Source organism: Penicillium alfredii, assembly GCF_028826965.1.
Source record: "Penicillium alfredii strain IBT 34128 chromosome Unknown utg000007l_segment0_segment0, whole genome shotgun sequence".
Lineage (NCBI taxonomy): Eukaryota > Fungi > Ascomycota > Eurotiomycetes > Eurotiales > Aspergillaceae > Penicillium > Penicillium alfredii.
The window spans coordinates 2,979,092-2,990,579 of NW_026622704.1; the positions used below are offsets into that span (position 1 = coordinate 2,979,092).

The 11,488-nt window shown below is 53.9% G+C and overlaps 6 protein-coding genes across 6 annotated transcripts; 3 read left to right on the forward strand and 3 right to left on the reverse strand.

The window, feature by feature from the left end:
* Window positions 1-79: 79 nt before the first annotated feature.
* On the reverse strand, window positions 80-1,660 carry NUU61_005776 (UPF0183 domain protein; the record flags this gene model as incomplete). Its single annotated transcript, XM_056656358.1, has 2 exons — window positions 80-1,547; window positions 1,608-1,660. 2 exons carry the CDS (start codon window positions 1,658-1,660, stop codon window positions 80-82), a joined length of 1,521 nt encoding a protein of 506 aa, XP_056511971.1.
* A 349-nt stretch (window positions 1,661-2,009) lies between these two features.
* NUU61_005777 (putative kinesin family protein (BimC)) lies at window positions 2,010-5,669 on the forward strand (the record flags this gene model as incomplete). Its single annotated transcript, XM_056656359.1, has 3 exons — window positions 2,010-2,462; window positions 2,516-4,666; window positions 4,716-5,669. The coding sequence occupies 3 exons, from the start codon at window positions 2,010-2,012 to the stop codon at window positions 5,667-5,669; spliced, it is 3,558 nt and encodes a 1,185-aa protein (XP_056511972.1).
* A 339-nt stretch (window positions 5,670-6,008) lies between these two features.
* NUU61_005778 (uncharacterized protein) lies at window positions 6,009-7,112 on the reverse strand (the record flags this gene model as incomplete). Its single annotated transcript, XM_056656360.1, has 1 exon — window positions 6,009-7,112. The coding sequence occupies one exon, from the start codon at window positions 7,110-7,112 to the stop codon at window positions 6,009-6,011; it is 1,104 nt and encodes a 367-aa protein (XP_056511973.1).
* Window positions 7,113-7,836: 724 nt separating this feature from the next.
* Window positions 7,837-8,270, reverse strand: NUU61_005779 (anaphase promoting complex subunit 11; the record flags this gene model as incomplete). Its single annotated transcript, XM_056656361.1, has 3 exons — window positions 7,837-7,974; window positions 8,027-8,058; window positions 8,129-8,270. The coding sequence occupies 3 exons, from the start codon at window positions 8,268-8,270 to the stop codon at window positions 7,837-7,839; spliced, it is 312 nt and encodes a 103-aa protein (XP_056511974.1).
* A 398-nt stretch (window positions 8,271-8,668) lies between these two features.
* NUU61_005780 (sulfurtransferase) lies at window positions 8,669-9,542 on the forward strand (the record flags this gene model as incomplete). The annotated part of the gene is made up of 2 exons (XM_056656362.1): window positions 8,669-9,426; window positions 9,485-9,542. 2 exons carry the CDS (start codon window positions 8,669-8,671, stop codon window positions 9,540-9,542), a joined length of 816 nt encoding a protein of 271 aa, XP_056511975.1.
* A 490-nt stretch (window positions 9,543-10,032) lies between these two features.
* NUU61_005781 (uncharacterized protein) lies at window positions 10,033-11,365 on the forward strand (the record flags this gene model as incomplete). Its single annotated transcript, XM_056656363.1, has 3 exons — window positions 10,033-10,153; window positions 10,231-10,964; window positions 11,000-11,365. The coding sequence occupies 3 exons, from the start codon at window positions 10,033-10,035 to the stop codon at window positions 11,363-11,365; spliced, it is 1,221 nt and encodes a 406-aa protein (XP_056511976.1).
* Between the last annotated feature and the right edge of the window lie 123 nt (window positions 11,366-11,488).

Consider the following 11,488-nt stretch of genomic DNA (forward strand, 5'->3'; position numbering starts at 1 on the left):
AAGGTAAATTGGTATCTGGTTTCATGGTCATCATTCAAATCAAGTTCACGCAACGTCAATAACTCCGAACCCATTACAATCAATAAACCGTAAGGCAGCTAACGGCGCCGTTCTTCAGGACTTCGAAGAGAAGCCCCGGGAACCCAAAGAGCTCTGTGTTCCTGAGACTGCCGTCCTGGCCGTCTGATCCAGCTCGAGGCCCCTTCGCAGTGCCTTCTTCCCAACCACCTAGAAATTCTACGCTGCTCTCGGGACTCTCTCCCCAACCCCGGTTGAGCACCATGGGGCGTTGCAAAGCATGCTCCTCGGCAGAACTGGCATAAGAGCCTTTCCAAAGAGCGCGCAATCGCTCCGAGATCTCGTCATAGGACGCTTCAGAGGACAGACAACCGCCTGGGCCATCGAGCTGAATTGTCCAGCGACTTCGCCGATGCCGGTTGAACGGGTATGACCCGGGCACGTTGCCGTGTAAAATGATCTTAGTTACTGTCAACTGTGAGGATGGAGGTGGGGGTGGTGGATCCTGTTCGTCAGAGCCCGGAAATGCAGGCCCCGGCGTGGTTGGGTGAGAGATAAACGCGTCGAAGCCATGGTGGAAGTAGTTAAAAAAGCATTCTGTGGGCAGCGAGCTTGGATCTCCAATGTTGCTCGAAGAGATTTCCTCATCCGAATCATCAGTCACGCTATTATTGGAAGAGTGGTCGGTATCAGGAATGTCAATTCCTCTACCCGGAGATGGACTCAGGTGCAAATGATCCCCACTGCCGGTGGCGCGGTGAATTGAGATTCGCCGATCATTCTTACGATGAATGGCGTCCGGAGGCCCAAAATCAGCGATCAGATCCTGAGGACTCGTGTCCCCCAATGTAATGGACAACGGGGGACTCGAGCGTCGGACAACTTCTAGCTTCCCCGCACCGAGAACCCGGAAATTTTCGATCTCGTCAGCGAGTGACTCGCGAGACTTGCCAATCAAGGCGGACGAGCGCGGATATTGAGGCGACTGGGTGAACAGCCTGGCTCGAACTTCGGGCCAGGAGCTCCCTTGAAAAATGGCCATAGAAGTAGCTGGTAAAGCTGCTGAAGAGGAGAGCAGCGCTACAAAGTCACACTGGTCGGACCAGGCCGAGTGTTGAAGAGGGAACGAGAACGCGACACCAGGGTACGATAGCACATATGTGCCATATGGCGATTGATCGGCCGGCGGCACATATTCACCGGGATATGACGGGCCAAATAGGCGGTTGTACACATGGCGGAAGCTGGGACCTTGCTTCGAAATCGGTTGGTCGGAGGTCTTTGCCCCCTTGAGCACATCCTGGTTCTTGTAGACCAGATCCACCCGGGAGAAGTCCAGCACTTCGATTAGACGCAGCCGCTGGTCAGGTCCATCAAATCTGAGGCGCAGTCCATTTGACGGCAGCTGCAAAACAACCGGCTTGCGAACGGGATCCGCCGAGGAGTATGCAAGGTCGATCGCGGGGTAGGTCTGGGGATGAGACTTGACTCGAGTGAGGACGTTGTGCAGCGAAGCGCCCAGGGCTATTCTACCATTAGCTAGGACCCATTAAGCAGCAGAGATTCAACGGAGAGACATGCTGATGAACCCTAGTCCCTTCCCAGGGAAGATCTGCACTTGCGCCGCAGCTCTAGTAGTCATCTTGAGTGGTCCCTTGTGGTGGGCCGCAGACAAGGGGCGGACAAGTGTCCATGCGATATCCGAGAAAGCACTATAGCGGGAAACGTGAGAAGGGAGAAAAGAAAGAGAAAGAGATATCGAGCGAGGGACAGACGAGGCACGGGGAACCAAGTGATGAAAGGCGCATGCGACCCAGTCATGTGAGCGGGGACAATCACGTGTGCTTTGTTTATGTTTTCCCGTTTGAGACGAGTCGGGGTTCCACTCTGCAAAGTTTCGAGTAGGAGCACTTCTACTTACATTCGTGTGGTTTATCTCCTCCGAGTACTTCCTCTCTATCTTTTATAGCTCACACGAGTCCAATTTCATCATGGCTGGCCCACCACGGCCTGCCTCCGCCCTCCCCACGCGGAGGACGGGATTGCGCCAACCAACTCGACGAGCGGGCTCCGCAGTGCCTGAACGACAGGCATCGCCGGCTGTTTCAACAAAACCTTCTGCAGCGAATGCAGCGCGAGCGCCGAAACCAAGCCTCGAACAATCAAGTTCCACGGTCAAGAGAAAGGAGAGAGACTATGAGCGGGAAATCAACGAAGACACCAGCATCCATGTGGTGGTGCGATGTCGCGGCCGTAACGAGCGCGAGATCAAGGAGAATAGCGGTGTGGTACTGTCGGCAGAGGGTGTCAAGGGAAAATCCCTGGATCTTTCGATGGGACCGAATGCGGTTGCAAATAAGACTTACGCCTTTGACAAGGTGTTCTCCCCCGCTGCCGACCAGACAATTGTGTACGAGGATGTAGTCCTCCCGATTGTGAACGAGGTGTGTTGAGCTGCGATACTAGGATGTTATGCGCTGAGCTAATATTCTCGCAGATGCTGGCGGGTTACAATTGCACGATTTTTGCCTACGGACAGACGGGGACGGGTAAGACATATACCATGTCGGGAGACATGACCGATACGCTGGGGATTTTGTCCGACGATGCTGGAATTATCCCACGCACGCTTTACTCGCTGTTTCACAAACTCCAAGAGACCGAGAGTATGGTCAAGTGCTCCTTCATCGAGCTTTACAACGAGGAACTGCGAGACTTGCTCTCAGCCGATGACAACACGAAGCTCAAGATTTTCGAAAACGAGAAGAAGGGACACAGCGGAAGCACCATGGTGCAAGGGATGGAGGAGACCTATATTAATTCAGCCTCGTCTGGGATTAAGCTGCTGCAATCGGGTAGCCATAAACGCCAGGTGGCTGCGACAAAGTGCAACGACTTGAGTTCCCGTAGTCACACCGTTTTCACTATCACCGTCTCCACCAACCACATTTCTGACTCCGGTGAGGAGCATGTCATTTCTGGGAAATTGAATTTGGTCGACCTGGCCGGCAGTGAAAATATTGGACGAAGCGGCGCAGAAAACAAGCGGGCGGCGGAAGCCGGCTTAATCAACAAGAGCTTACTCACGCTGGGGAGAGTAATCAACGCGCTCGTTGACAAGAGCTCGCATATCCCCTATCGCGAGTCTAAGCTCACCCGACTGTTGCAAGACTCTCTGGGGGGACGAACCAAAACATGCATCATCGCCACCGTGTCACCCACCCGCAGCAACCTGGAGGAGACCATTTCGACTCTTGATTACGCGTTCCGGGCCAAGAACATTCGAAACAAGCCCCAGCTCAACTCTATCATTTCCAAAAACAAGTTGCTCCGAGAAATAGGCGTGGAGTTTGAGAAGCTCAAGAGCGAGCTTATTGCCACCCGACATCGCAACGGTGTGTACATGCCGCCTGATGCGTACGAGGAGATGAAAGTGGAGAGCGAATCCAGACGAATTGTCAATGACGAACAGCGAGCCAAGATCGAATCAATGGAATCGAGTCTTCGGCATAAAGTCCAAGAGTTGTTTGCTCTGACTGGCAGCTTTAACTCCTTGAAGCAGGACAGCGAGGAAACTCAGGGCAAGCTCCGCAATACCCGCACTGTTCTCGAACAGACGGAAGTTTCTCTGAGGAGCACTTCGGAGAAATTGGACGAAGAAACGATCGTCCGAAAAGCTCACCAGTTTACCGAAGAGAAGCTTCGCGACATCGGCGCGGGTCTTCTGTCTACGTTGGACGGTACTGTTCATGATGTAAATGGGCTCCACGCCAAGCTGGACCGCAAGGACCGTTTGGAAACCAACAATCGACAAACATGGCAGAGTTCTACTGGCGAGGTCTCGGATGTCACTCAGCGAATTGATGCTCGCATGGAAACTTTCCAGTCACAGCATGCGAAACTGCTCGAGGACATGTCAAGCAAGATCCAGCAATTCGTGGACAACGAACTGAGCACCGTTCAAGCAGCTCGGTCTCAGCTTGGTGACTTTGGCTCCTCTTTTGACAAGGTTGAAGCGGAGGCAAAGACCCAGACATCCGGCGCCCACGATGAGATGAACGATGTCCTTGAGGAGATCAAGGTGCTTCGGGAGGACGTCAAGACCAAGGTTGGCGAGGGCCTGAACGGATTATCTGCTGCCGCTGCTCGTATTTCCAAGGATGTCATTGGGGAGTTTTCCGATTTCCATGCCCAGCTTCACGCATCTTACAGCGCCCTGGGCAAGGACTTCAAGTCCATGTTTGAGAACATGGCGCAGCACCTTGATGAACAGAAGAGCGAGATAAACAGACTACGACTTGAGGTCCAAGATGCCAACCGCCAAACAATCGAAACAAATCGGAAGGCTTCATCTAACGTGGCCCAGGTTCTGGAAGAGGAACATGCCAGTGCGCAGGCCGAGCGCGAAAATCTTATGGCTCAGATCCGCGGCCTACTCGAAGACTCGAGCCAGCGGCAATCTACCCGCCTCAAGAGTAGGTTCGACACTGTTCGAACCGATCTTTCGGCATCCGGCGACTCGCTTGAACAGGCTACAGCGCAGCATGATCGACACATCGACGAATGGATTTTCAAGGAGGAGCGGTTTGCGAAGGATGTTACTGCATCCCGCGATGACATCAAAACGAAGATGCAGAATGACTGGGAGGTAAGTTTGACTTGACATGAGCTATGGTCACCTGGGCTAATTGCAATAGGCATTTGACCAACGCAACGCTTCCATTCAACGAGCGACGCAATCGGTGCATCAGGAGACTGTTCGGATTGTGGATGCTCAGATGAATGACATGGGCAAGCAGATGGAGGCCTTGGATGATTTTGTCGCCAAGGCACGATCCCAGAATGGCCGCTTCCATGAGGTTCAAATGGGCAGCTTGGATGCCATGGCGACTAACGTTCGGGACTCTCACTCGACGATTCACGGATACTTGAATGGATTCAGTGAGCACGTCGGTCAGCTGCAAACAGATGTCAACATGCATACCGACCACCTGGAGCAGTCGACAATGCCTCTGCACGCCGACGTTCGCCAGCCCCTGTCCGAGCTTCGAGTCAACATTCAAAGCCACCCCATGGAAGAGTATACTCCAACCGGGGTCACTCCCCAGAAGCGCAAATATGAATACCCTTCAACCCTCCCCCGGACCGAGCCTCACGAGGGTCTTCGCTCCCGACACCGGACTTCCAAGCAATTTACCGCTCTGCCTTTTGATGGCGAGGAACAGCCTTCGCCTCTTCCTAGTTCGCCTGCGGCCTCTCCATCTAAGAACTTCGTATACACTGATGGCTTGGAAGAGGTAGGGACTCACGCTCCTCCCTCCTCCGCCACTTCTTCCAACACTGGGCTTAGGGAAGTCGATGTAAACGTCGCCAGACCAGTCGTGTGTGATACCGACGAAGACGGGCTTGCCGCGGCCAAGACAGAAACCCCGGCGCAGAACCCATCCCTCGACCTTGACGGGACGCCCGAAAAGGACGAGCCCGAGCAGCCCCCGCTCAAACGCCGTCGTTCTGCATCTACAAACCACGAGAGCAAGCTTCCGCACAAGATGCTGTCCAAGAAGATGGCCGGCATGATGGAAGGCCGTGAAAATGTACCGCCGTCCGCGATCACCGGTGGCCGGAGGTTCAGAAACCGCACCACTGATTAGGAGTTGTCTTCTTTCTTTTTGATTTTTCGCAGTTTGGCATTTTGATACCCAATGTCGCTGGTCTTTTCCCTCTGAACCGGAGTTTCTGGCTGAGAAAACCGAGTGGGTTGGCTACTCTGCCTTTATTTTTTTTTTGTTTGTCGAGTGTCATAGAACAGGGTTGTCTGGCGTCTGGAGTTGAATTACCTTGGTTTTCATAAATTTAATTCTGAAGTTGGATTTGCAGTTGAGCAAGTAATTTTGATGCGATATCCTCGGAAGCAGAGTGTTCGCTACTAATCCTCCAACGCCGATGCTTCTCATATAACGCCAATTCCAAGATCACGCAAAGTCAAGATGTTACGAGTGCTCCAAATCACCATGCCCTTGCTGCGCACTGTTGCCTTCTTTTCTCGTTTCATCATCTGAATCGGTTGCAGTAGTAGTAGGCCTTTGCTCGCCTGCTTCCTGCTCGCGTGGTGGTTCTGTTCCTGAATGTTCAGTCGTATCCGCTGCATCGATAATCTGCTGCAATTCACCCATCCGCTTCGCAAACTGATCCATCATTTCTTCGAGTCTCTGTGGCCCTCTGTTACCGCGGTCTTTTCCCGGTATCTCCGCTGGTAACCCCGCGGTGCCGTGGACTTTCAGCATCAGTCCATGACCCGGCGATTCGCCGGGGTTGCTGTTTTCGAATGTCGGTGCCGGTATTAGCTCGCTATGGAGAACCTGCCATGTTGGCGAGAAGCTCTGCGCCGATGTGACCCGGAACTGCGTTGACGGAGTGCTTTGCCCATGCGGGGTGGGTTGCGATGGTAGCGCGGGAGGATTCGCCGGTGATGAGGACATGGATTTCGGGGCACCACCTGCTCCGCCCCCTCCCCCTGTGATTGTCGTCGATGGATCGGCTGCTGGAGGGATCTGAGGATTTTCCGGAGGAACCGGGCCCACATCCAGGATGAGATAGTTTTCTCGGACTCCCGGGATGGGGGGTGGCAGTAAAGTTGTCTTGCTGGGGTCCAAAGACTCGCCTGCCTCGATAGGATTTACGGCTGGGTCTTTTTGAGAGTCTGGGATGGTATCCTGCTGTGACTGCAGACTGCGAAGGGCAGCCTCTGTCACGATGTCGGTGTCGTCATCGGAGAAGATATAGTGGACTGTCGGATGGTGATAATCCGAGGTATGCGCGTCTTCGATCAGCGTGAAGAATGGCTGGAATCTTGAATGAGACTCCAGCTGTTCTTGCGCAGCATCTGCTCTTCCATCCACTTTGGACCCTTCGACCGCCTCCCTGGCTCCATCGTGGGAAGGCAAAGCGACTGTACTTTGTTCGTCGGTGGAGGTGTGGCCGTGTAGTGGGCGCGAGGCCGCGGTTCCAGGCCTGGATGAGGCTTCTCTGCGGGGAGAATGTCGGGATGAGGAAGAGGATTGGGGCCGATGGGGTGATGTGGTGTTCATAGACATCTCCTTCGACCAGAGCTACCCGTCGTCTTCAGGTGGGAGGAACTGGTCTTCGTCACTGCGGGAGCAAGCTCCTTATCGATAGAACACGTGATACCAGTTTGTTATAGATCTATGATTCAAGTTCAAATGAAGACCTGGTGGACTCAGTATAAGAAGTCTATTTAAGTAAGAGATACACTGGTTATAAATACTCACCTTGGAACAGATGTATCAAACTGTCCCTTATTAAGAGACAAATGCTCACTGAGGCTGGCAGACCACTGTGATAGGGTAAAAAGTATCCAAATCAGAGACAGTCCCTACCGAAAGCTCAGCTTGAAAATCATGGAATATGTCATGTTCAAGCAGTTACAATATATAAGAATAGGAGCATCTATTTTACGGGAGCTCAATGAACACTCGGGGAACAGGCCTAAGCCATTGTCGGTGGGTTGGATCAACAAAACTCTGACGGCGTAACCAGTTGAGAATAATGCCATAAATATCATATTGCTTTGTCGCTTAACCAGAAGTCTTGAATGACCTGATGGACAGGCCTGGTATGAGGCCTCGTAGCCCGCTCAAATCGCGACAGTGCTGAAATTGTATGCTCGATCCATGCAGAGACATCTTTCAAGCTAAACCCGACGCACCAAAAAACCAGAATCCACAGGGTATCATTTTCTTGAGCCATCGAAACGCCGTTGTAATGAGGGTGGGAGGAGGACTGAGCAACGGCTATCATTCATCGTTCCGCTTCCACTCGAATTCTGGAGATTGTCAGCGGGCCCATCTCCATAAGTCTGCGACAGTACATACTTTGTCGACACATTGGACACAGCCCCTTTGAAGTTTCTTGATTAATCCAGGTCAAAAGGCAATGCTGTGCAGGGAGTCAGCCACCAGGTCCACACATTTGTTGTCATCACTCATACCATATGAAATGAGTGACCACATTTTCCGAGTACTACATCAAACCCCAAGGTTAGTAGGAGCAACCAAACACATTACGCCAGGCTATATCAGGACACTCTTACAGAGCGAGCAGTCATCCCCAGGGAATTTGCAGGTCGGACAAGTGCCATCGAACTGGACCCGGCAGATACCACACACTTCATCCTCAGGGATATCCCAGTGCCAGGTGGCAATGGAATTCCACTCTTTGATAGCGACTTTCATGGGGACAAAAGCGTGCAAGTGGGAAGTGGAGACGGATGGCGTGAATGGGAAGTTGGAATACGCGATAAGAGCGGTGTTTATCGCTCGGAGCTCTGCTTTCTCCGCACCCTCTCCTCCACAGCGTGGATCTCGGGATGTGAAAGCTGCCCTTCTCTTTGTTTTTCTTTCTGTTTATCCGTGACCATGGCTTCCATGGCCATTAGATCCTCGATCTCTACTTCAACTCGCCTGCTTCGCTCCATGTCTTCCAAGGGGCCTGGGCTGCATGTCCAGTTGCGCCAGAGCTCCTTCTCCTCTTACCTGGTCACCCCCCAAGAGCTCAATCAAGCCCTCAAGAAGAACCCCCCACGAAAATCTCTACTTCTCCCCGTGTTATTCCTCTCTGTGCAGCATGGTTCATGCCTAATGACCCTGAGGGCCGCAAAGGTCTCGACTCATTCCAGCAATCACGCATTCCTCAGGCACGCTTCTTTGACCTTGACGCCATCAAAGATCATGATTCCCCCTATCCTCATATGCTGCCTACCTGTGAGACCTTTTCAGAGGCGATGGGTGAGCTTGGCATTCGTCGCGACGACGAGGTGGTGGTTTACGATACCGCCGAACTGGGCATCTTCAGTGCACCTCGTGTGGGGTGGACTCTGCGGGTCTTTGGCCACCCCAATGTGCACATCCTTGATAATTACCGTCTCTGGGTTCGTGAGGGACTTCCGACCGAGAGTGGGGAGCGGCCCCCTGCCGAGAAGACCAAATACCCCCTCCCTGTCTACGACTCGAAGCTGGTAATCTCCTTCCGTGAGATGAAGGAGCTGGCCATAGACTACGGAAAGGAGGGTGCTGAGGAGGTTGAAATCCTCGATGCACGCTCCTATGGTCGTTGGGCAGGAACCGACCCAGAGCCACGCCCTGGTCTGTCGTCTGGCCATCTTCCTGGCTCCAAGAGCATGCCTTTCCAGGAGCTGCTGGACCCCGAGACGAAGACATATCGTCCAGCCTCTGAGCTGCGACAGATCTTCGAGGACCGCAAGGTGGATGCATCCCGGACGATTATCAGCTCGTGTGGCACCGGTGTGACGGCTTCGATCATTGAGACCGCACTGGGTGAGGCAGGGTTCGGAGACCCCAACCTGCGCCGGGTTTATGATGGCAGTTGGACGTAAGTCAACTCTTGCTTTGTCTTTTCTTCCACACCGACAGTGCTAATGACAAAGCAGCGAATGGGCCCAACGAGTCAAGGAATCCGATGGGCTCATCAAGAAGGTGAAGCCGTAGACAGCGAAGGAGGTCCTCTCACGAACGACACGATGTGATTACAATGCTTTCCTCTCTACTCTGTTAGATTTGTATCTCTGCCCCGGACATAGGAAGACTCCAATCTCTTTCTCTTCTCTTTCTTTGTATTTTTGAATAGTTACAAGTGTGTGCCTGATCAGGCGGTAGTCATCACTTAGTCAGCACACCACCGTGGACGGTTTGTCTATTTCGCTGGAATTCACCGTTGACTTTCCAAAGTCTTGTGTTCTGCTGTCAAAGATGCTGCAGATGGAATCCCACTATCTTCTGGCTTCTCATGAGTGAGCCGCCCTCGGCAGCCCGGAATCCGCCTGCCCCCACATTCCCAGGTCCCTCCATCGTCAAACCTCCTTCCTGGTTCAGCTCCAGCCTTGTGCTGACCGGCCGATCCAGTCGCGGCTGTCAACACCTCCAGTCCTCTGGTATAGGGCCATACTGCCCTCTATCTTTCGCTTCGGCCTCGCTCACCATGTCAACCGGGCGCAAGGTCTTTCACTGTGCCGTGGACGAGACGGCCTTGTCCACCAACATTAGCGAGATCAAGAAATGGACCACCAACGGTGCCATCGATCTCATTGTCCCTCTTTACAGTAAGGCTTTCTGGTATCTACACATAGTTGGCTTCCCATGTCGCTCATCCTGCTCTAACCTCTTCTACTCCCCTCAGCCCTAGATCGTCTCCATGCGCTGAAGCGAGCGGGATCGCAAGTCGCCATCAACGCCCGCGAGGCGGTTCGCTTCCTCGACCGAGTCACCTCCGGCAAAGATCACATCGCCACCGATCGCGTTGTCTTGCAGGGCCCATTGGAGCAATATGAGCGCTGGGAAGATGCGGAGAAGTTTGTCCTGCCCGAGTTTGAAGAGGAGCTCGCGCCCGATAACGGAGACGGAGTTCCAAATGACGAGCCGGTGCTTGAGTCCCAACCGGATGATATCAGCAAAAAGAATGGACCGGACGATCTGTCACAAATGCTGCTGAGCAAGTCGAACTTCAAGAAAGACCCGGAGGCCGCCTCGATCACTTCCGTCGGCTCGCCGAGCGGACCAGGCTCGCGCACTTCCTCCCACAGCTCGCGCACCAGCCCCGAATGCGCCCAGAACGAGACGACCGACGGAGCCGGCAACACTGGCAAGAACAAGTCTTCGGCGCATCAACGCACGGCATCCGGCTCCACGATCCCGACGGTTCCACCGACGCTCCGCCCGCTGCTGAGTGCCCTCCTCTGGCGTCTACACAGTGGTCCAGATGCCGAGAATACCGCGAAAAACTGCATTCTGATCAGCAATGACCGTACGACACAGTTTTGGGCTCAGATGTTTGGCATTGGTGTGAAGAACATCCTCCAGCTACGCACAGCCATCCAGTACGAGGAGCGCGAATACAAGAACCGCTGCAAATATGTCGAGAAAACTCAAACCCAGCCCCCGAACCGAAGACCCTCCTTTCTTACGACGATGAAAGCGACGAGGATGAGTTGGTGTTCGTCCCCCGCGGCCGTGGCAAAGGGGCGTCCCGAGGCAATGCGCGAGCCAGTGCTCAGCGTAAAGCCGCTGCGAAGCCAGCCGACCCAGCCACTGATAACACGGTCGAAGTGCCAACGCAGCCGATTGACCCGAACTCGTTTAGCCGGTCGCTGGGCGGCACCGCCAAACCGCAGACGGTGGATCTAAGCACGCAAAACGGTGCCGCTCGCGGGATGGCAGGAGCATCTCGGCGTTCAGTCAACGGGCGCCGCGGTGGCTCCTCGCGGGGAGCTGCACGGGGCAACGGGCGCGGACGGGGCAAGCTCTGGGTTCCTTGATGGGCACGACGGGGGCGGTCTGCGACGTCATTGCATCCAAAGCGATGATGGCAGATCGGAGCGCTTATGTGACCCAATGCAATCCGGAACCTGACGGGTGATCTCTTTTGCTCCCCCATTTCA